General features: G+C 43.0%; 1 protein-coding gene across 1 annotated transcript; it reads right to left on the bottom strand.

Annotated features, from left to right (window-relative positions):
* Positions 1-14,644: 14,644 nt before the first annotated feature.
* LOC115759130 (protein tiptop) lies at positions 14,645-20,195 on the bottom strand. The gene is made up of 3 exons (XM_030699975.1): positions 19,816-20,195; positions 15,989-18,456; positions 14,645-15,201 (listed from the first exon to the last, which is right to left on the bottom strand). The coding sequence occupies exons 1-3, from the start codon at positions 19,869-19,871 to the stop codon at positions 14,645-14,647; spliced, it is 3,081 nt and encodes a 1,026-aa protein (XP_030555835.1). The 5' UTR covers positions 19,872-20,195.
* Between the last annotated feature and the right edge of the window lie 3,800 nt (positions 20,196-23,995).

The following is a 23,995-nucleotide window of genomic DNA, read 5'->3' as shown; positions in this document are numbered from 1 at the left end:
TGCAGCTGAGCGGGTGCGAGTGTGTGTGTGTGTGTGTGTGTGTGTGGTGCGTACGTAGGTCGACATGTTTGGCGTATTGTCGAATTGCATAATATGCACTTTTTCATCGGCCATCCGCAAAAATTTACAGCCCTACACACATCGATTTATTGCCTGACAATTGTGCCGAATCCCGCAACAATGCCAATGGAAAATGCCAGTGCCACCATGGAATGGATTTGTGTCCTGTACAGCCGTCCAAATGGCGCCTCCACTGCTCCACGGTTGAGTCTAAGGCAGCGAGCCTCAGGCCCAGGCTGAGGCTGAGTTATGAGTGCTGGCCAGTCGATTGAATGGATTCTACATGCAATTGTTGTTGCTGTTATTTTTTGGCGAATTCCATCAACGAATTTCAATAACAATTTCCTCGCTGCAAAACAGACGAGCGATCCTTGTCCAACATTGCGATATTCGGCCATTGACGGCAATTCGCGTGAAAAATAATGTTTTTAATATTGACAACATGAAAAATGTGAAAACAATAATCATAAATTTTTATTAACAGCAACAACTACAACGGAGCCAACTGCATTGCCAAATGTCGCTGTCAACTCGTCGCGAATAACGATATTTCGCACAAAAAGTAATCGCAATTAAATACCCTGCCCTCTTCTCAGCAAGAGCCCCCTTTCAGTTTTTGATGCACATTGAATGTTTATGGAAGTATTAATTGAAATATATTTGACTTTAACCCATGCCCAGATATGAAAAGTATGTAAATATGCACTTACCCAAAAATTGACATCCACCGAAAGGATTTTATTGTCATCTAAAAAAAAACAAAAGAAAAGAAGCGAAGATGAGAATGGAATGCGAGAAAGAGAGAGAGAGAGAGAGAGAGATGTATATACATATATACTGCATTAATTAGATTATCAACTCAAATTCTTAATAAAACACTAATCATTAATGCATGAAGCGCTACAGGCCTTATTTAAATTCATGAGAAGCGCAGAGTAAGGCATTTGCTCTTTTCTTAGGCTTGGTCTAAGTTGTTTTAAGAAAATATTCATGTGCATAAACATAATTGCATAAACACATAAACCCTTAATTGTATCTTCAGAATGGGAACTGTAGAGGACAAGCCTTGAGTACAGATATTTGACATTCACCGAGAAATAATTTTCTTAAGAGATTTTATGTTAACTTATAAACCTGATCAAACCTGATCTCAAGCACCTAGCGTTAAATATTAATGTATAGAATTTAACGTCTAGAATATTAGAAAAATCAAGTTCTGATTTGGTTTACGTTGCAATGTGAATGCTTAAGTTATTAGTAAAAGTGGATTTTTCTTTTTGGGGCAGTCAGCTGTGGAATGCGTTCGTCGAAATACTATGTAAAACACCGCTGACTGGGCAAGCAGCGTCTTGCGACTCCTGTTGGAGACGCGTTCCAGAGCATCATCATCGTAAATCATGGTGGGGCTTTTGGTGGCTCGCGCTGGCTTGGATGCCATTCGGACATTTCGGTTGGTGGACAACTTTGGACTCTGGCGACTCTAAACATAAAAATAAATAAACGCCAGGCTGACAGGCGGCTTCGGCCAGGACGTTTTGTTTGTTTGCCGGCGCGAAGCTCGGCGAGAAATGCAGCACACAAAAATTTCAAATGGGTCGCATTTTTGTCGCTGCAGTCAAGAGTCGGCCGAGAGATGGCGCTGCTGTCCAGTGTGTAGAATGTGTGTGCGAGTGTTGTATAGTATTTCATGAGGATGTGCTGCAAACAGAAGGGCAGAACGAGCGAGAGGCGCACACTCGAACGGGAGTCGCCCAGAAAAGGATTTCATAAAAATTGCGCAATTTAAAATGTCACAACATAAATTCTGTTTGCGTTTCTTTATGCAGCAGCAGCAGCAGCAGCAACAAGAGGAACAACAAGAGCGAGGTACAAGGCGCAAAAGGCACAATAAGTATTAAATTTTGTTAGAAGGACCTGCACACACACAGCTGCAATTGCGTCGGGGCGCAAAATGTCCTTCGCAACGCAAGAAAACAACGCAGCCAGTGGGCCAAGAGGCTGTAGGTAGTTGTATGGTTAAGTTACGGGGAAGGGGGGTAGGGCGCTGACGCCGCTGACTGGCTGTCGAGCAACTCAACTGAACGAAGCGAAACAAAAGAAATCCAAAATGCACACAAAACCACGCGCACAGGACACACAGGGCACTCACAGCCCTGGCACAGGACAACGCGGCGAATGCGCAACGCCTCTGCTCTGTCTGCCCATATCTAACTCTGTGTGTGTGCGTGTGTGGTTGGGAGGATGCCACTTTGGTGGAGGCTACGCTTTGGCGGCAAGCTCCACCAGGCGCTGTCCCATAGCAGCTCCAGCTCCGCCTGGTCACTGTTGTTCGTCAGTGACATCAGCGACATCGTCGTCGTCGTCGTCATCATCGTCGCCAGCCGGAAACGAGCCGACATCCTCGACATCGTCGTCGGCGTCGTCGCTGCTGTCGTCATCGTAAGTTTTCGTTCATTTGTTGTTGTTTCTTGTTTCTACCTATTTTGCTACTTTTTTTCTCGCAGCGTAGCTGATGCGTAACATTTTGTTGCACTTTTTGGCGTTTTTAAACACTGGCGAAAAGAGTGTATTGAAACGTAGCTGTTAATTTTTATCGATATCAGCGTTGATAGGTTACAAAACTCTTGAAGGTGGTGCGAGCTATGCTTTTTTATGTCTGATCTAGACTTAAGATCAGTTCAGTTTAAAATGAATCGTCAATGGCATTATAAAGAGCTTAACCTAACCCGATTTCAAGCGATTTTTCAGGTTTCAAATCAATTCACCACATTAATTGAGGATCAAATCAATAATAAAGAACTTACTTTGAATAAGGTTTATTAGAAAATTTTGATTTTCTTTAACTTTACTTTAAGCTTCGCAAGTCACTTGAGACGAGCTGATAACAAGCTGTGAAGAAGCACACGATTTGTTGCAGTGTATTTGCTGTGCTGTGCTCGTCAGTGACATAAATCAGGACACAGCTTCGTCTCCGAATCGTTTTCTATGTGTGTGTGTGTGTTTGTGTGTGTGAGACTGTATGTGTGTGAGCTGGACTTGAAACAACGCCCATTGTGCAACACTTTCAATTTTTTTTATTCGTTTGTTGTATTCGTTTTTTTGTTGTAGTTTTTTTAGTGCACATTTGTTGTTTTCATCGTGTTTTGTTTGCTTTTAATTTTTGCAGGTCCTTTTGCGCAACGATTTGTGTGCGACGAGTATCTGTGGTAGCCTTTCGTTCGTCCTTCTTCTGCGCTGCCATCAACTTCACATTCGGAGTTGTCCTTCTGCCATGGCTCTGTGCTCTTCGAAGCTGGCCAACAAAACTTCAGCAGCTCCTCCTGCCCGGCTCTGGACATAATCGCGTCTGCATTATTGGTTGATGTTTGTTGCTGGCTGCATTTTTTACATAAAAAGGACACAACCGGACCCCAAATGCTCGAGCAACACTTTTATCGCTTGCACCAGCGGCTGCAGTTGGGGGCATAAATATTTTGTTTACTTATCCCTCCCTCCCCTCTCCTTAAACCCCCTTACAGTCGCTGCGTGTGTGTGTGTATCGCACCTTCTGCTATGTTTTCTCTGCGCTTCTATCATCGTGTGCTGTTGTTTTCCTTTTTGAAGATTATGTGTGTTTTGTTGCCTGACAGGGATCAGCATAAAATGCTGCAAGCTGAGCTTTTTTCCGTTGCCCTACACTTTTTTTCTGTCTTGGTACAGCTCCTAACCCCTAACCCCCAGGCACCCCAACCACCACAGCCCTATGGGGATGCACTGTTTGCACTGTTGTCCGAAAGGTGTGTGTGTGTGCGTGTGTATTTGTGTGTGAGTGTGTGTGTGATGCCTCCAAATGGAAATTATACACGTATGTGCGCGTATATCCCTTCCTCGTCCTGTGAACAGCAAACAGCAAAAACGGGTTAAATGCTGTGGCGAATTTGTAATTAGAAATTGTCGCTTGGCGCATTTCATTCTGTTTGCTTGAGGTCCTATTTCCACACCTCCAACAACACCTCCTTCTCCTTCTCCTCCACGCCTTTTCAGTTGTTTCTAGCTTCAGATTTTTCTAGTCTTGAATATTTTATTCATGTTTAGTGCACAACTGTAATTACAACAAACACGACCCTTGTGTAGATCCACATTTTCACCTGAAGTGGCGGAAAAATATGTAAAATGCACATATTTATATATGTTAACATATGTGTGTCACAGCGTGTTCTGTAAGTTATGAACTGTACTTTTTAATTATATATAGCTGTCTTGATTCCAGCGAGGTGTTTTCCTTATGAACAGACACGTAATTATCTTATGATTTACCGCCTGGCCGTGGTATTAATTCTCTGACTCGGGCTTCAAAGGCAGTTGGCAGCGATTTATTACTCACACACGCGCAGTTTTTCATTATTTTCAATATTTTCATTTAACTATTTGTGTGTTTTTCACGACAAAAAATGATGTCTTCATATGGTCAGCAGAAAAAAAAAATGATTACAGCGCTGCCAGCTGCAATTGCTGGCCATTGGGGCAGGTTGGCCTCCACAAGGATACGACTCTGTGCATTATGTATTTATTTATATATGTACATATACATATGTACACAATATATAGATGCGCATATCTGGCCATTCATTCGTCTGGGGTTTTCATTATTCACGCATACCGAGTACAGCGAATTTATTACAGGGTCACATTTAATGCTGATTTTTATGCCATGCATATAATGTTGTTTTTTATTCTCAACTTTACGATCATAAATGTCGAAAAGGGGTTTGATTTATATCACAAACTTTTGTACTTTACTCCATGCGCCTGACAATGACGGCGAAAATGTGGTTAACTCGACTCTAGGCTCAACAAAAACGAGTATTTTAAAGAGGTCGAAAGTTGCTGACGACACGACACCACAGCCAATTCAATCTCCAACTCCAACATAATGTTTCTCAATAAAACATGACGAACAATAAAAACTGCCAAGTAAAAATATTCTTGTTCCACTCAGTATATCAATCCTGTCTCATCGAATGTCGCATACGAAAGGCTCCGGGTTGCTTTCAATGCCTTTTTAATAAGTGTTATAACAATCTAAATAACTAGGAGAAATCCTGAGCTAAGGTCTTTATTTACCAGTTTATATCTAAATATGTACCCAAAAATGCACATAAGCAAATAAGATTATTTCGTTTACCTCCAATTATTGTAAGGGAAGAACAAGAGATAAAAGAGGGATTATATGAATGAGAATGAGAGAGAGAAAGGCAGAGAAAGAGAAAGTGCCAAAACGCAAATGAGAAATTATATAAAAAATCATATAACAGTTCCCTCAATTTCCCACTGCAGCGGGTGGACTCTTATTATCCACTGGAAAGCTGTGAAACCTTTAGGTTTCCAGCTCCTAGGCTTATTAGTTAATATGTCAGTCAGTAAGTTAGTCAGTTAAAACAATAAGTCTTATATATAAATATATAGTTGTGTCATAATAAGTTTGGTTAACTCTTGTATATCTGCTGCCGCGATCTTAAGCATCTTTGTACGTGCCTATCTTCTGACTAAACAACTTGAGAATTATAAGCTCTTTAACGAGCAATCGTCTGGTATTATTTCCCATTTCTGCAGCTCAAAGCAGCCCCATGACATTGCTTGTCTTACGTTCCATTTGCAGGATCTCTAGTCGCATCTCGCGCAGACTTTGTTTATGGCTGCATCTTGCATTGCAGGACGAGCGGAAGGACTGCTCGAGTGGTTGGCAGTGTCAGTGTCAGTGGTGGATGCCAGGTGCCATATATTACACGCCCACCCACCACCCTTTCGTCCTGTGCGCATCTTGACGACGACGACGAGGACGACGAGCACGCCGAGGACATCCTCATCATCGTCTTTGCGTCCCGGACAACACCGCCAGCAGACGCCGTCTCAGCCATGGAATGCTCTGATCTATGGACTCTTGCGAGGCAACGTTTTCGTGTTCGACTCGCCCTGAATGGATGGGGGCAGCGGGATGGATGTAGGGTTTTTTCTTGTCGTTCCGCCTGCTCCTGCAGCATGCAATTTATGTGCATCCCACATGGAGCTGGCGCTGGAGCTGTCGCTCGTCCTTGTCGCGCCTTGGTGGCTGTGGCAGACGACGTTTTTGCTTTGTTTTCGTATTTATGGATTTTCATTGGCGCAGCTAGTTCTGCCGGAGCGACGGTGTGTCAAAACGCAAATGATTTATTGAACTGACAGCCAGCAGTGAATTTTGTCGAGTCAAGTCGCAGGACAACGATGCGGCAGCCTCGCGCTCGTCCTGGTTGTCGTCGTCGTCGTCGTAGTCGCTGAATGCGACACCGATGAGCACAAGGACGAGCCATCGACTCCAGCTCCCACAAGTCCTGCTACACTTTCTAGTTTTGCCGCCATTTCTTGTTTCGATGTGTTGTGCACTTTTCTCGCTACGCTTTTTGCTGCAACCCGAGATTGGTAGGCGGAGCCGGAGCCGGAGCTGAAGCTGGAGCTGGACCTGGAGCCCGCTCAACTCAACTGAAAACTGAACTGAGAGCTGGCGCTGGCGCAAGAAATGGCACCGATGTGAAATGAAGTTTTGATTTAGTTCAAAATTTTTATCAAAAGAAACGCGTTCCTGCTGCTGTTTTCCTTTCCTCTCTCTCTCCTTGCTTTCGCTCTCGCTCTCTCTTCCCGCATGCAGTTTTTTCTAATAAATCACAGCATGGGTTGTCTCTGATATGGGCGGGACCTTTCGGGCGTAATGGAAATTTGATTTATGCCCCACCAGCCATAATGCAAAAGTTCTCACAATAACCGTGGCAAACACTTGGAAATTTTAAAATAATGCCACCAGCGATACGTATACGTAATGTTTGCACAATATTGATTGCGCAAAACATTCTGATGACTACACGATTAAATTGTTAATTGCCGTACAAGCACTTTTATTTATTATTTACTTTTGAAAACAAATTTCTAGCTCATGCGAAATACCTAAATATTTGATTTGTTTAAGTCGTAAATTGTGAAATTTACATAAATAGGCTATTTGTAAATCGGGAAGTATATATAAATACTACAAAAGCTTTTTAAATGCATTAATCTTAAGATCTTGAATATATAAAATATTGATAGATGTGCAGCAAGCCAACAAATTATGATAGAAATCTGGATTATCCCCGAATATAATAATATAATAATTATATCCAAATATTTAGATCATGTGGATTGTACAAAGGATATATAATGAACATTAAAAAATATGATTTTACTTTTTATACCCTGAACCCATTAAAAATGGGTTAAAAGGGTATATTGTATTTGTGCAAAATGTAAATGTATGTAACAGGCAGAAGGAAGCATCTCCGATCCCATAAAGTATATATATTCTTGATTAGCATCAATAGCCGAGTCGATCTAGCCATGTCCGTCTGTCTGTCCGTCCGTCTGTCCGTCCGTCCGTCTGTCCATATGTATGAACGCAAGGATCTCATAGCCTATAAGAGCTGGAGAGAAACTTTAGTTGTAGGTCGAGTTTTGTTTCCGATAATCGATAACTTGCCCCGTTTCCAAATAATCGATAAAAATCTATATCGAAATCCTGTTTTTTTTTTGGCTATTTTGGTAAATAATGAGAACTAGAGTCACTAAACTTGACATGTAGCTTCTAGAATAGTATATATATTTTATATATATTCCAAAACCATTTTAAAAATTAAGACTACGGCATTCCGCTTTTCAATTTTTTTTTGTTTTGCCAAGCTTTCCAGTGTTGAAAAAGATATCATTAACGAATTGAAAATTGCAAATTTAAAACATCTATTGAAGTAAACAAAAAGTTAGCTATAAAAAAATGTACTTAACTGACAGTCCCCGTCAAAAATATGTTGTATCAGTTGGTCAACTTCATAATCAGGCAATATCTTATAGATATAACTCATATAATTAATAGTGTGTAGTAGCAACAAAAGGTGGCAACGCTAGGGATATTAATCGTTAAATTCTTAACAGGCAGTTGAACTGACTGCTAAACTTTGACAGACAGATCAGATAACAAAACATAACATAACTTGAGTTGAGTTTCGACAACGTGTGCCTTGAACAACAATAGAATATGTAAAGCCTACAAAACTGGGATGATTTTAAGAGTATATTTTAAGAACTAATATAATCTATATATGCTTCATTAAAATGCACAAATAGATAAAATTCTTGTAATCAGGAACATGTGCTTAAAAATAAAATCCCCATATCCGCGATGCCAATGGGTTGGATTGTCCTATTCCGCATAGGTATAGAATTGCACCCACTCATCCTTGGGCGTCCCACTAAATGAGCATGTGAAAATCTCAGCGTGTGATTGTCCTTGTGTGCGTCAGGACATTCTGGTGTGTATGTGTCTCTGTGTGTGTGTGTGTGTGTGTGTGTGCTCATCAGTGCACCATACGCTTGCCATATCCTGTGGCATGCATAAAGAAAAGTGTAATAAAATTTGATTTATTGTAGACAAGATTCGAGTTGGATATGCTGCTCTCTCTCTATGTGTGTGTGAGTGTGTGTGTGTGTGTGTGTGTGTGTGCATTTCGCATGCTCATTCGCTGCTGCTGCTGCTGCTGCTGCTGCTGCTGCTTACACGCCTGCGTCCTCTTTCGTCTCGCTCTTTGGCCTTCCCCTCGAATGGCAATGGCAGCCATGTCTTCCTCCTGCGCCGAGTCTATCCGGCGAATGAAGCGTCGGAATTTACGTAGCCACCCACATGGCAACTGGCAACTGGCAACCGGCAGCCGGCAACTGGCAACTGGCAACACATGACAACACTGGCAATGGCGCATCTGCCGCCCCCAGTGCGACTCATGCATCATTCGTCTAGATATCATCCATCTCGTTGCTGGCGTTTACCTCGGCACATTACCCACACCGGATCCATCGCTCCCACTCCCCCTCGTTCACCCACCACCCCCTTTTGGCATGGCCGCCCTACAATCGCATTCACATTTTCTGACACTTTGCAAAACTTTTGCTGTTCGCACTGCAGGCGCTTGTTGTCCTGCCACCCGCCGCCTCCCCCTGCTGCCTGTTGCCTGCGTCTCCTGCCCGCCCGCCTCCTGTCTGTGTGCTAGTCTCATTAGTCCTCTCTGGTGGTGGCTAATGGAAGGCGTTACTTTCAGCTGTCTGCGTATGTTTTTTGCTACGAATTACTAAAATATACTTATTCACATTTATCTCAAGCATTCGTTTTTTTCCCAAGCCCCGTTTTTTCCCCTTGACTTTGACAACAGATCTTAACGACACACGGCTCTAGTTGGAGTCTTTCCAGTTAGTTGCATATTTATGAATGGGTCTGGTCATAGTTAACTCCAGCTAGAGAGTTTTCCTTGAGAGATGTCATATTACTCCCTTACAAACCAAGATTTTCACATTCACAAAAATTGCCAAAATAAATATTAAAATATATGTGCACATGCAAAACATGTAGGACTTTTCATCTGAAGCCTAGCTTCAGGATAAAAGAACCAGGTCCCAACAATTCCAAAATAAATGCCCAGAATAAATAGAAATTAAATTTAGCCTTTATATTGTATGGGAAAAGTTGCACGACTTGCAGTATTCTTAGTACATAAGGCAATTATAAAGAGAATATTTTATTTGGGGATCAAGGCTCTAGAACCAGGAGATGGTTGGAACTCTGAATTCTGTTTATAAGAATGGAATGCTATAAAAACCAGCAGGTATTTAGATTAAATAATTATCTGCCATTAAATATAACTAAAATAGGATCTTCCACTACGATGTGATGTACTATTATAACATGATGTACATAATGTTCTGCAGATTACGACTTACCACATGATATGACTACAGGTTGTACTACAGATAATGTACTTCGTTTAAATGATGTACTACTATAACGTGATGCACATAATGTCATTTAGATGATGTAAATCTACAACATGTCATACGACTTCTAAATTATGTATTAATACTATGTGTTGTACAAGAGATGATTTAATGCTGCTTCATGTTGTTCTGCAGCTGTATACTAATGATACATTATGTACTTAAAATTATGTACAGCTCCTACGTAATATATTGCTACGTGATGTACTACTACAGATGATATAATACTAATACATGATGTGCCACTAATATATTTAATCAATTATAACTAGGGAATCTACTACAGATAAATTACTACAAATTATGTAATACTACTTTTCATGACGTACTTCAGATGATGTTCCACTATTACAAGGTATACGACATTATTTACAACTATAATGATGTTATACTACTACATGTTGTAAGAAAGATGCTACTATTACATATTGCTCTCTTTCTATAGGATGTGTCACAGATCATGTACTACTACATGATGTACTACGGATGATGCAATGCCAGAATGTTTTGTGTTACTAATGATGTACTACATAGAGCACTGTCCTATGTAATGTACAAGAGATGATGTAGTCTTACCAAAAGATGTACAATGATGTAATGATGCTTTATTTTGTATAGTAGATGATGTACAACTACCACATTGAGTTCTTTTACTATGTGATGTACTAGAGATGATGTCCTTTTACTAAATGATGTACTACGGATGATGTAATGCTACCGCATGTTCTGTTACAGATGATGCACTTACGCACTTCTAGATAAAATCATGTTGCCCTGTGTACAAATTTGATACTTTGCTTTCAACGCCTCGAGCGACTTTTGTCACACACCCATATCTAAGCACACTCACACCCACCCGCATACACACACACACACGCTGTGTGAGTGTATAAAGGCGGCAGTTTTGTTGGCTTATCAAACGGGCAAAAAAGTAAACCGTTATTTGCGATGCATGACACTTTTGAGAATTTATGTGTTTGTATCTCATTAAGCGAGACAGAGGCAGCAGCAGCCGGAGGATGGGGAGAAGGAGGAGGGGGAGGAGTTAGCTGGAAGTGGGTCGTGGGAACGTCGGACCAAAGGTGCGGGGTGCGGGAAAACCACGCGAAACGAGACGTCAATGGAGCCGAACACACCGAACACTGAGGCGGGCGGAAAAGTTTTGTGAAACATTTTTGGCCAAAAATTATCTTTTAACACAAATGTGACACCAAATGGCAACAGCCACGCCCCCAGGCGAGGTATATGTGTGTGTGTGTGTGAGGAAGTGTGGGTGTAGTGGAATGTGGGAGGGGGGTGGGGGGGGGGGGGGGCGTCTCCGTTCAAAAACAACACGAAACACATCATAAATTTTAAGTGAAAATGAATCCTTTGGCAATTGAAGTTTTCGAGGAGATTTCGTTGGCGTTTTGGATCGTCATCAGTGTCGCAAAAGATACGAGACACACACACACACACACAGAAACACACATACACTTATGTATGTACATCAAGCAGTAGCGTGCGTGTGTGTGCGTGTGTGTGTGTGGCATCTATGAAGTTCGTATCTGGGCGTCGCGTCTTAATCCTTTGTTGGCCATAAATCAGCGAATCGCGTTCACATTTAGCGCATGTTCCTGTTCTTGCCCCCCTTGCGACCCACCCCTTGTACCAGCCCATCACCACCCCTCCACCCCTGCCACAGTCCTAGCTACATGTGCCCCATAATTCAGGTTTAATTAACTCGCCGTGTTTATTAGCAAATATTAGTTTACAATTTGATATGCCATGTCTGCAATCCACAATTAACTGGGATTTGGCCAGGGCTGAGCCTAGTCAGCAGCAGTGAATCATTGGGGCTACCATTGGGGCAGTCTAGTGAAGAGCTAGTGCCATTAATGGGGGTCAATAGAACTAGAACTGAATGGGACTAAGGTAAAACCATGAAAAACAATATCAAGACAATATGCCTAATGATAAGGCTTACAATAGTTAATAATAAGTATTTAGAAATCAAAAAAGGTTGCAAAAAGTACAAATCAAAACAAGGAAGAATTTATCTGTCAATTTATAATATATATGCCATATACATAGAAGAAGTTGCAGCTCATTCATTACAATTTTGACCTTTTCAGCTGTAAAACTGTAGAAGATTTAGCTTTTTTTGGTTTGCCACGCCCCCCGTCACAGATCACAACACTTTAATATTCATTATAAAACAAACTTTTTTTTGGTTTAAATAAAGTTTGCAAAGTCGAATCTCGTTGAGTCATAAGAAGATAGACATTTGTTACTCAATGGACGAATCTGTTCTTTTATTCGCGTACAAAACATTTATAATGGAACATATGTGCACACATTGCCGATTCCACATGTACTCACATGTTCCATTCCACAGTTCCCCGCGGAAGATCCTTCCTAATTAAAAGTTCATTGATAAAAGCTCATTGAAAATAATTATTAAAGCAAATAACCTAAACGTTAAGTTATATGTCATCTTACCTTTCATTTAATGTTCCAATAATAAATACACATATATTAATTTTTCATAATTTTAAATCTGAAAATAAAATAAATAAATATATATGTATAAATAAATATATATATATAGTAAATATTGCAAAATTAAATAAATATATTAATAGAGCCAATAATCAAAAAAAATACTAATGAAAAATATGATCTAAAGCCCAAACTGAAATCCAAATTCGAAAAATATTTTTTTAATATCGTATAACAATTCCCTTTAATTTTCCAGATGTAAGCCGAATTTTAAAATCATACATATATTGATTTTACATTGAAAATGAAAGATAAAATTTTCAAAAATATTGAAATTATTTTGAATATCATATAAACAATTCCCGTTAACCCCAAATTTTCCCCCCAGATGTGAGACTCGAGTGAAATGCAAACTCAAAAAATGTTCAATTTGAAACATACAACTTTTTATTGAACTCATCTTCTGTATTGAGCCGTTTGCTTTTGGTAACTTTAGATGTGAATTTGAAGATATAGATACAGCTATATGTGAGCCTCAATTTCGGAAATCTCTGGAGAAATACATTTGAATTAACCGTTTGCTGTTTTGGGATTTTGAAATATTATTTTTTATTGCATGTCGTTTAACTTACTTATGATCTAGGCGAAAAGGAAGCGAAAGGAGTTTTAAAAATAATATCACAAAAACTCAAATACAAGTCGTATACGTACATATATATCATTCATAGGTATATGATAAGTAGATCTATAAATTAGTTTCTGGTTGCTGATGATGTTCTTCTTCTTCTTGAGATGACGATGAAATGTTTGACATTTTTTTTAGTTTCTTTTCTCTTGTTTTTCTTTTTGGAAGTCTTAGGTTTAATCTTAGGTTAAATACATATTTATATATATATATAGTTTGTTGTTATTGTTGAGAGTTGAGTTGTAAACATATATATTAGTATCTATATATGTGTATATAATTTGCTTTCAAGTAGTTTTTATATATATGTTCATATAGTTAAGTATATTTGTATAATTTATGCGTATACATGGGTTGCCGTGATTACATTTTGATTTGACTTCAATTGTTAGTAATTAATTAATAATATTATATATATATATATATTGATTTTTGGAAGGAAGTGCTAATTACTAAGTTTATTTACATTAAACTATTGAATGCGTTTTTCAAATTGTCGCCCTAATTGTTGCCTCTTGGCTTGGTATACAATCATTTTCTGAGGAACAAAAATACAATTTAAAAATTAGTTTTCTTTTTTTCGAGAGAAAGTTTTGGTATTTTAAGATTTTACGTATACTGCGTTGCATTTTTGTAATTACTTAATTTTAATTAATTAATTTTGTTTAATTTTTGTTTTTTTTTGTTTTTTTTTTTTAGTTTTTGGCACACATTTTTGACCAGGAACCGCGAAAAATGATTTCGATTTGCAATATTTGTTGAGCCAACAAAATGCACTCAATGAATTTGCTCTCTGCGCTCAGACCTGTTTCGATTTCACTCAATAATTCCCCCACCCACTTGAGCGTTCTTATTGTTGTTTTGCTGCTGTTGCTCCATCCAATCACATGGGTCAGCATGGTTTGCTTTTGTGTTTTGTTTTTGCTGCTGCTCGCTTGCTTTGTGTGTTTGTTTTTCATTTTGACGAACTGTTGTCGTCGCCTTTCGTCAAACTACTGCGCACACTACAGCCGTCTCGCTCTTTAGCACGCCTGCAATTGCACTGCACTGTTAATGCGAGTGAGTCTGCATGTGTGTGTGCGTATGTGTGTGTGCTCTTTGATGGACAGCAGTTCGTCAAAGTGGTGGTAATTGAATTTTGCACGCCTCTCGCGCGTGCGAATGCGACGGCAAGCTGTGCGATTTGGCAAACAATAAAACTGGGCAAATTGAGACGTCAGCGCCGTGACGTCACACACTACTACCCCAGACAGTTAGCGTGGGGCAAATACACAGACTTGGGGAAATGGTGCCGCCAATTCAGCAAAGTAGGGGAAATGCGGCTGCAGAGAGCGATGAAATGCGAGAGCGTGAGAGTGTGAGAGAGAGAGAGCTAAATTATCTGCAGACTTGATTCGTTCTCTTTGATCGGAAATCAATGCAGTGCTCTGCGAAAGAGTTTCAGCTGAGGCATCAATAACACTATGCAACACAATTAAGAACCATTAACACTTCTAGTTTTTTTGTTGCATAGTGTAACCTTCCGCCCCCCCCCCCCCCCCCCCCCCCCTCTGCTTACGTTTAGGCATTCTTGGAGGACAGCTGCTTGGCCAGCTCCGTGTATTTGAGAAATTTCGACTGCGGACTCTCGTCGTACGGCGAGGGCGACGTCTGCGGCTGCAGCTGCGGGGGGGCAGCTGGCGTTGCCGGACTGCGCGAGGCCGAGCGTTTGGGCGAAGCCAGCGGCAGCGACTTGGGCGACTGCGCGGCTGCCGGCGACTTCAGCGGCGGCGAATCCTCGCCGGCGTCCTTCACGAAGTGCACCTTGGACAGATGATGACGATAGGCGCCCTTGGAGCCGAACGGCGTATCACAGAACGAGCACTTGATGATGGCGTCCGCCCCGGCGCCGGCGCTCAGCACCGCCTCGTTGCACGCCCAGCTGAAGGCGACCAGGTCGCTGCCGTTGCCCAGCCCGGCCACCGTGGAGGATGCGGATGCACTGCGCGTATTCGAGGCTGGCGGATCTGTTGTCTCGCAGAGCTTCTGCAGGGCGGCCAAGGGGTGAGCCTTCGGCTTCTTCGTGCTGCCATTCGCATTGTTGTTGTTATTGTTGTTGTTGTTGTTGAAGCAATGTCCTGAAAAATTGGGTGAGTGATACGTATAAAGGTGATTAGTGTGGACTACAATATGGAAGGGGGTAGGGAGGGGGTAAATTTAATAATATATGACTATATTTTAAAGGGACCATATTCACTAGGTGATGACCTCAGAGGTCTGCTGTAGTCCAGTCTAAGGCAAATTGAGTTCGCTTTGTTTTCACTGATTTTTGCGGAATAAGCGCGGAATTAAAGGTTTATGTAATGCAACTTCGCAATAAACAGCTTCCCTATGCTGCTGACATATTATGTAAATAGGATTTTGGGGAAATCCTAAAAGAATGACCTCTCTGAAGCCCAAAGGAGCATCCAATGTATTAATAGTGTTACCATGATGAAGGTCCTTATTCTTAAATCAGTTAAATCCTTTTGTAAAATTCGATTTTTCTTCTGACTCTACAGAAGGAGTAAGGAGGAGAGTTTTCTGCAGTTTAAATATTCCAATATCATCATCCGTTTGGGATTTGGCTTGACTCGAAGTCATAATCTCCCTGTTAAAGCCTTAAGGCATCCTTTAGACTGGTTCCACTGCTGACCTCTAAATTCCTCTTTAAATTCGTCTCAAAGTCCCATAAGTTTGGCTGCAGCTCGTATAACCCAAAGGGTTGTTAATCAGATAAAGGAATTTTGGTTGCATGGCATAAGCTGATGGGACACGTATCTAAAGAAATCCTTTGTCTGCAATGCTTCTCTTAAAATCTGTAGCCCCACACTCTGTCGATCCCGCCCACCTTCCCTGTCTTGACAGGGACTTGTCCCTGCATACCTGTATTATTGTTGTTGGTCTCGACGCTGCTCAGCTGATCGAACATGGAGTTGAGGGCGAGGAGGCTGCCGCTCTCGGCAAGCGTGGTGCTCTGGACAGGCGGCGAGTTGTTGGAGCGTTCGCTGCCGGCACTGGGACTCTCGCGGGGATTACCCGTGGCATGTTCCATGCTGAACTCCTTCTTCACATTGATCAGATGCCTGTTGCTGGGCTCCAGCTCGGCGGCCTCCGGCTCCAGGGGCTCCGACTTGATGATGGTGCTGCAGCTGCTGGGCGGTGGTGGAAGCGAGGGCGTGGCCACAGTGACCGAAGGGGCCGGCGTGTCAGGCGTGCGTCGGGGCGTGGCCTGCTGCCTGTCCGGCGTGTAGGCGGACTCCACGCGACTGGCGGAGCTTGACTCGCTGGCGCTGCGATCCCGCGTGGCATACGTGGAGCGCAGCAGCTGCATCTGCATGGCCTGTGCATCCATCAAGGGCTTCGTGTAGTCGCTGCTGTCGTCGATGCCCAGACGCTTCAGTATGCTGGCGCCCAGCGGCGTCCCAGTCTCCGGGTATCCCGGCGCCAGCCGACCCATTCGCGACTCGAAGCTCTTCTCGATCAGTTGCTCCAGCGCATTCAGCACGGAGGGGGCTCCCGAGCTGCTGCTTGGCTTCTCCGACATGCTGGGACTGGCCAGGCGCTGGTGCGGATGCTGCTCCTGCGCTGGCGGCCTGCGTGGCGGTATGGGTATGCTGTCGCCGAGGCATTTGCGTATATGCTCCACGAACAGCGCTGTCTCGATCTTGCTGCCACACTTCTCGCACGTGATCTTCGTGGCGGCCGCAAAGTCGCGCAGCGGCTTCAGCGCCGAGTCCAGCCCGGCGCCGCTGCCGGAGCGCTCCAGCTCTAGGAGTTTGCGCACCGGCAGCGACTTTTTGCGCTTCTCGTTGCGCGGCTGACGGCCGCGTTTAGAGCTCAGCGCCGCGGCAGAGCCGGATGGCGGTGCTGGCGGCGACACCGAGGAGGAGCAGCTGGAGGCCGTGTCCTTGTAGTGCGACTGCTGCGCCATGTGGGCGCTCAGCTCCTTGAGCGTGCCGAACGCCTGGTCGCATACCTTGCACGTCAACACGGCGCTGACACTGGTCGCAGTGGGCGTGGCACTGCTGCTGCTGCCGCCGCCCTGACCCTGGCCCTGGTTGCCATTGGTTGGGCGCTCGTCGCCGGACTTCCAGGAGATGATCTGCTCCTGCGATATGATATTGGTATAGTGCTGCGTCTCCTGCATGTGGCTGGTCATTTCCGCCAGCGACCTGAAGCTCTGGCCACACCACATGCACTTGAGGATCTGGCGCGTCTGCTCGGCGCCCTTGCCCAGCCAGACATCCTGGCCGCGCACCAGCTTCCTGGGCAGCGGCATTGTCTCCTTGATGAGCATGTTCAGCTCGGACTTGGACGAGCTGGAGGAGGTCGAGCTGCTGCTGGAGCAGTTCGAGGTCGTTGTGGACGTCGCATTGGTGGTGCGCGTCGCCGCCTGGCTAAGGCCCGCCGAGGGCGAGGGCACCTGGACGCCGCAGTGCTGCGTCTCCTTCATGTGCGTCGTGAGCAACGCCAGCGTGGCGAAGCTCTGCTTACACCACACGCACTTGAACACATCCTTGGCCGCGTCCGCCCCCTTGTTCAGCCAGTGCGATTGCCAGGCGCTGTGCCGACCGCCACCGCCTCCAGTCACAGATGTGGCGGCTCCACCAGCTCCGCCGCCTACGCCGCCTCCGCCGCTGGTTCCTCTGCTTGGCGGAGGCGTCTCCAGGCGACTCATCTCGCTCATCTTCTCCAGCGCCTTGCTCGCCTCGCTGGGCGCCATTTTGCCGCTCAGCCCGGACTTGGCTGCCACGGCAGCTAAATAGGGATTGATGGGTGGCACCCAGCTGCCTGGCGGTAGCGGGGATTTGTAGTCAGTGCCACGTGGCAGCTTGCGCGCCGGCGTGTCCTGCTCGATGCTCGGCGTTTGGCGCTTGCGCGTGCTCACGGATAAGTCCAGAGGCGCCGACTCCTGATCTGGCTGATCCTGTTCCTGATCCTCGTCGCTGGCCGTCGCCTCGCAATCGCTGGGCGTGCGCTTCCGGCTGAAGTCCAAGGCGGGCGCCTCTTCCTCCAGGGCATGGCCCCCCGGCGAGGCGGCCTGCTGCGTTGCCTGCTGCACCAGCGAAGCGGCCGCCGCCAGCGGATTGGTCAGCAGCAGGTGATTCTGTTGCGCGGCCGCCAGGTAAGCGGCCATCGCTGCCGACTGCGGCGGCAGCAGAGCCGCAGCTGCCGAGGGCGCCAGGGTTGCGGTCAGCGGCAGGCCCACTGGCGAACTGGCTGTGGGCGTGGGCGCCGGGGTCAGGCAATCGTTGGCCGAGCAGTGCGACTCATTGGACGGGCAGCGGGCGTCTCCAGCGGCCGCCGATGCATTCGATTCCCGCGATTGACAACGCGGACTCGCCAGCTCGCTGGAATATGCAATTCAGAGAGCATATTTTAAAGGAGTTGCTTATACAAAAAATATGCCTCGGATATGAAACTCGGCGGGAAGCTCTATTCGAATGTTGTTTGTGAGTGCAATTAAATACTCCTTGCATCTTAATTTCTATTTTCTAATACTTTCGAATATCTTGAAAAATCAATTAAGTTGCTTGACTAAGACTCTGGTGTTCTTAACTATGTATACTTTCTTTTTCGCTGCTTAACGCTTGTAATTCTCAACTGGTTAAAGCTTAAGACGGGACAAAGCATTTGCCTTGCTCTATCAAATGCTAAATTGAACTTTCAATATAGTTTTTTAAAGTGACATATCCTTATTTATGCTAAAAAAAAATAAAATTAGCAGAAAAAGCTTCTACGTTCTGTACTATAGAGCCTATCACTATTTTTTTTAGAGGTACATCTGTACTTCAACCTTTTATTGATATTAGAAAATAAAACTATTATTTAAAAACCTCCAGAATTTGTTCATTGATACTTAATATTGCAGATAAGAAGAGCTATGCATATATTATATTACAAATCTAATGTAAAAATCTTTGGGTCTACAGTAAAGGGTTTTCCCTCCCGCTCTCTAAAATATCATTTAAACTATTTTTATATTTAATAAAATCATACATAACTAATGTTTAACAAAACTACTTGAAATGCAAATAATTATTTTATTCATTTACTTGTGTATATGTATTAAATATAAATTTTGCTAATATGAACAAAGTCTTCTAAAAGCGCACAATTAAATAGCTCTGGTGAACTTAGCAAGTGCTCAGATAAGGGAAATTCTTTAAGAATTGATAACAAAAGTGTGCCAAATATAATATGAATATATTTGTTTAAAAGAAAGTGCCATTGGAAGCACATAATTAATCGCCAAAATGTACAATTGAAATATAAATAAATTTAGAAATATTCAAATCAAGCAACAGACATTTAAGTCAAGTCAAGGAATGCAAATTTTGTCAACATGAAACGGTAGGTAAATGGCACGTAATTTAAGCATTTTTAAATTTTATTAAATGCAAATAGTGTTTAAATTCACAAGAGCAGTGCAAAGAATTACCAAAAGTAATTGAATTGAATTTATTTGCATTTAAAAGCTACAACAAATCAATTTTTACTATTATTATTACAAAATTAGTAAAATCAAACACATTCTAACTCTCGCTCTTAAAAAAAAACTCTAAAAGGCGCTTTAATTCTCTTGCTCCAACTTTTCTAAACACTCTCAATAACAACACGCTCTAGAACTTTCCAACACTGAATCAAACGAATTGCTGTCAAAACATGTCTAATTACGGTTAACGTTTAACGGCTAACGGTTAATTCACCTTGCACTCAACGCCTGGCGATAGATCTCCAACATGACAGCCTCGTGTAGCATCATTTTGTGAATAATTTAGTTTTGTTGTCTCTGCCTTTAAATACTGTTATTAAGTTCGCACATCGATTGGCGATTTGTTGTTGTTGTTGTTGTTATTATTATTTGTTGTTTGTTGTTTGTTGGTCACACTTTGAGGCGAACGCGAACGCACTTAACTAAGCCAAATACACGAGTTCGAATACAAATACAAGCACAAATTAAATGTATTTCTTTTTATTTGCGTTCCACGTTTGAATTCTTGAGAGGGGCGTCTGCTTCGCTTTGTATGTGTGTGCCCGCGTGTCCCTGTGTGTGTGCGTGTGTGTGTGAACGTGTCAGTTTCGTGTTGAGCTTCTATCAAAAACACACACGTCAAATAAATCAAATGTCACAATGGGCAAAGGGGACGAAACACGGCGCCTCCCCGCCTGCTTCTGCCTGATGACGAACTCTCGCTAGCTCAATGTGCCTATGTGCATGTGTATGTGTACGTGTGTGTGTGTGTGTGTGTTGCATGCGTCGTCGTCGTCGTCGTCGTAGCTGCGGTCAACTGCCGCCAATTTCCAAGGCACTAGCAGAAGGCAGCGCTTTCTCTTCCTCCTCCTGGCAAATACCAACAACACTCACGCACAACAGCTGTGCCGCTGCGTGTGTGTGTGTGTGTGTGCGTGTGTGTGTGGGGCTATTAATTTAATGATTTACTGACGCTTGCCACAAAATTTATTATTATTATTTTGCTGCTGCTGGCGCTGCTTTTTCTGCTTCTTCCGCTGTTGCTTTGTGTATTTTTGTTTGGGCGACTAGAAAAACGCGCGCGACTTGCGAAACGGTTAAAATGTGTTTGCTGAATCGGTTTGAAACGTCAGTTGTAACGTTTACCGTTAACCGTTAACCGGACCATTCGATTTATTAGCGTCGACTGATTGACACGCGCCACGCACTGTAATTGTATTGGTAACCCGCTGTCGGCAGCGACGTCGCTGCATTTGACATTAACGTTACTGCGCTGCTGCTGCTGTTGCTGCGGTTGTCGCTGTTGAATTTCTAGCGAAAAATTCAACAATGAAAATATGCGACATGATTTCGTTCAGCGCTGCCGTTGTCGACTAAAACATCTTTTTGACACTGACAACGTTGAGAGCTGACAGCAACGGCAATAGCAGCGCCGCAGCAGCAGCGGCAGTGGCGACGTCGCAGCGAGAGCGAAAGAAACGCGCGCGAGGGCTATCAAAATGAATTGTGGCGTGCACAAGCGAGAGAGAGCCGACGACGTTTTCCCCATTAAATTGATATATGCCGGCAGCAGACAGAAAGAGAGCGTTACGTGCTCAGAGAGTAACGCTGCTGCTTCTGCTGCTGCTACTGCTGCTGACTGAGTGAGGTCTGCGCATGCGGCTTCGTCGCCAGCTGGCAGCGGCTGCAGTTTTGTTTTGATTTATAGCCGTTGCTTTACTACTTTGGCTTGGAATGAGGAGAAAGCTTGAGCGAAACGCATGAATCGAAATGGAAACAAATGGGCAGCGGAACAACAGCAACTGCAATGGCCGTGAGAGCACGTGTGCAAGAGAGCTCCACACAGACACAGAGAGAGGGAGAGAGAGCGAACAGCGCTGTGCAGTGGCGACAATGTGCAGTGTGACAGGTGTTTGTGTGTGGGGGCCGGTCTGGCCCGCCGTCTCTCTCTCTCTATCTCTCTCATGCGCTCTTTGTATTTGCATTGCAGCTGGTCAAACGACTGTGGGGGTGGGAGCCGCCTGTGCGTTGGCATCGCTGCCGACGCCGCAGCCGCTTAAATCAAGGTTATTTATTGAAATTGAAAATGAAGCGTCGCAGCGGGCAGACGGAGGAAATGAGCACTTCGCTGCTGCTGCTGCTGCTGCTGCTGTGCTGCTGCATTCTGTTTTGTGCGCCCTGCATCAAAACAAAATTTTGAAAAGCTGCGTGTGGATAACTTTTAACTCTTTCTTTTTTTTTTTTTTTTGCTTCTGTTACACATGCAAAATAAAATGCTAAATCAAGTCGTTTTTCGCTGCCCAGACAAACCTCCCACTCCCCACTACCCACACCTCTTAGCGGCGGCAGCGAAACGGCAGCAACAGCAGCCCAATTGTTGAATGCGCTGCGCTGCTTTTGGCGACCGCAAAAGCTGAGCTGAGGCTGAGCTGAGGTTATGACGTGCTGCGTAAGGAACAGTGGAATGGGTAGGCGGGCAGTCTCTTGCGCACGTGACAATCTGCTTTGCCTTTGCTCGGCCGGCAATTATGAGTGTTTCGGAAATGGAACATGATTTGCAACATTTGCCTAATGCACAAAACAAGTTTTATTAAATGTTGAGGTTAATTCAATTGTTTCTATTCCGATTATTTCAGGTTATGTTCCGTCAACTCTACATCCTTTTCGCCTGTCTGTAATTATTTTCCGATACTTGTGCGCAGGCAACCATTACGCATCTTTATTACTTTCTGTTTCTTGTTCGGCGTTTCTAAGAAAAGTTCTTTGTTTTTGATTTTCTTTACTATTTCCAGTTATCTGTCGCTTACTACTCATATTTCCAGTTTCACCTCGGATTTCAGCTCGGCTTCCTGTATATCAAGCATACGCATAGTTGCATTTGCTGCTACATTTAGTGAGGTTATGTTAGTTATTAGAAAAAATGTCGTAATATTTGACTTAAATTTGAACATAATTATGGAATAAATAAAATTTAATTTAAAATGATTGACTCTGTAAAGCTCTATATAAATCAGTTTAGATTTGTTATATTTAATCCCATTTTCGAATACATGATTCACTAGCATTAAAACTCAACTCTGTTTTAAGCTTATATTAAAGCTCCTCCATTCATAGAGAAGAGCTGTGGGCTGCGTGCTCCCCTTGACTCTACCAGTATATGTTCAAATATCTGAAATCGGATTGACAGGTCCTCGAATATCGCGGCACCTGACAATTGCGGCCAAAATGCAACGCCAACTGCTGTCACACGTCAAAAGTTGGATTCGCTATTTTTTATTTGTGGGCTAGAAATGTGACATAACGGAATGTTACCATGCCTACCCCACCTCTCTTTCATCTCGTGGCACATTGTAACATGATTTCAATTGCACAATGCAATTTTTTTTTATTTTTATTTTGATAAGTGAAGAAAGAGAAAATCTGGGGAGTGCAGCTCTGTGAACAATAATATACAAATTTATACATATTTGTAGGCTCCGAATATGGCCTGACGCTGATTACTTAGATCCCCAAAAAATAATAAAATCAGATTATTTCGATGTCATAATAGAATAATAATCCAAGTTTGAGGTTATGTAACAAGCTCGTTGAGCATTCAAGTTTGAGTGTTGGTTAATTTTTTAATGAGAAATTGTTATTTCTTAATAATAATAAGACCAAAGTAAATTAAAAATAAACGTGATAGTTATCTGTATACCTCAAAATGAGGCTTCATGTTTCTATTCAAGAACTCAGACGTAAATTATATGAGGACGAGATTGGCCAATAAATATGTAAATATAAGTAGCTTTTGGGCTTGAACTTCAAAATCGGTTTTCAATCTTTATGCATTTGAAGTAAAAGTTAGGTTACAGCTTACAAACTACGTCTCTCTCTTCTATATATGTATGTATATCTCTTGGCTATAATATGACATGTATGGTATATACATATATAAAGAGGCCACGGCAAAGCATAATTTTAAATTAAATTAGTTTTAAAATTCGTCTTAAGACTAAACCACAACTTTTATTTAAAATTTGTAAGTGCATGGATTAGGGTGATTCAATTAATTTTAAAAAGTTTCTGTGGGAACAAAATGGAAGTGAAACACAAAATGATTTAAGGTTAGGAATGACAGCAAATTAATGTGAACAACTCTGTTTAAGGAGTAGAACTGCGCTTTTATGTTTTAAAAAATAAATAATAAATATATGTATATATTTAAGATATAAGCTTCTGATGAATTGCACTTTATTTTTGCACAGTGTTGAGCATTCAACACCTTGTTCTGTTTCACCCTCGGTCCTTCGCCTTAGACAGGGTTGTCGCTCTGCTGTCACTCAGCTGATGACCGAACCGGTTAGCATTTATTTAGCTCGCCCACAACGCAGCGTCAACAAACTGCCGGCAGCATCGCGTCTTGGAGGCAGGTT

This window comes from Drosophila novamexicana, unplaced genomic scaffold (assembly GCF_003285875.2).
Source record: "Drosophila novamexicana strain 15010-1031.04,08,12 unplaced genomic scaffold, DnovRS2.1 tig00000193-arrow-pilon, whole genome shotgun sequence".
In the NCBI taxonomy this organism is placed as follows: Eukaryota; Metazoa; Arthropoda; class Insecta; order Diptera; family Drosophilidae; genus Drosophila; species Drosophila novamexicana.
The sequence above is the reverse complement of the archived record's forward strand: the minus strand, read 5'-3'. Positions and strand labels throughout refer to the sequence as shown.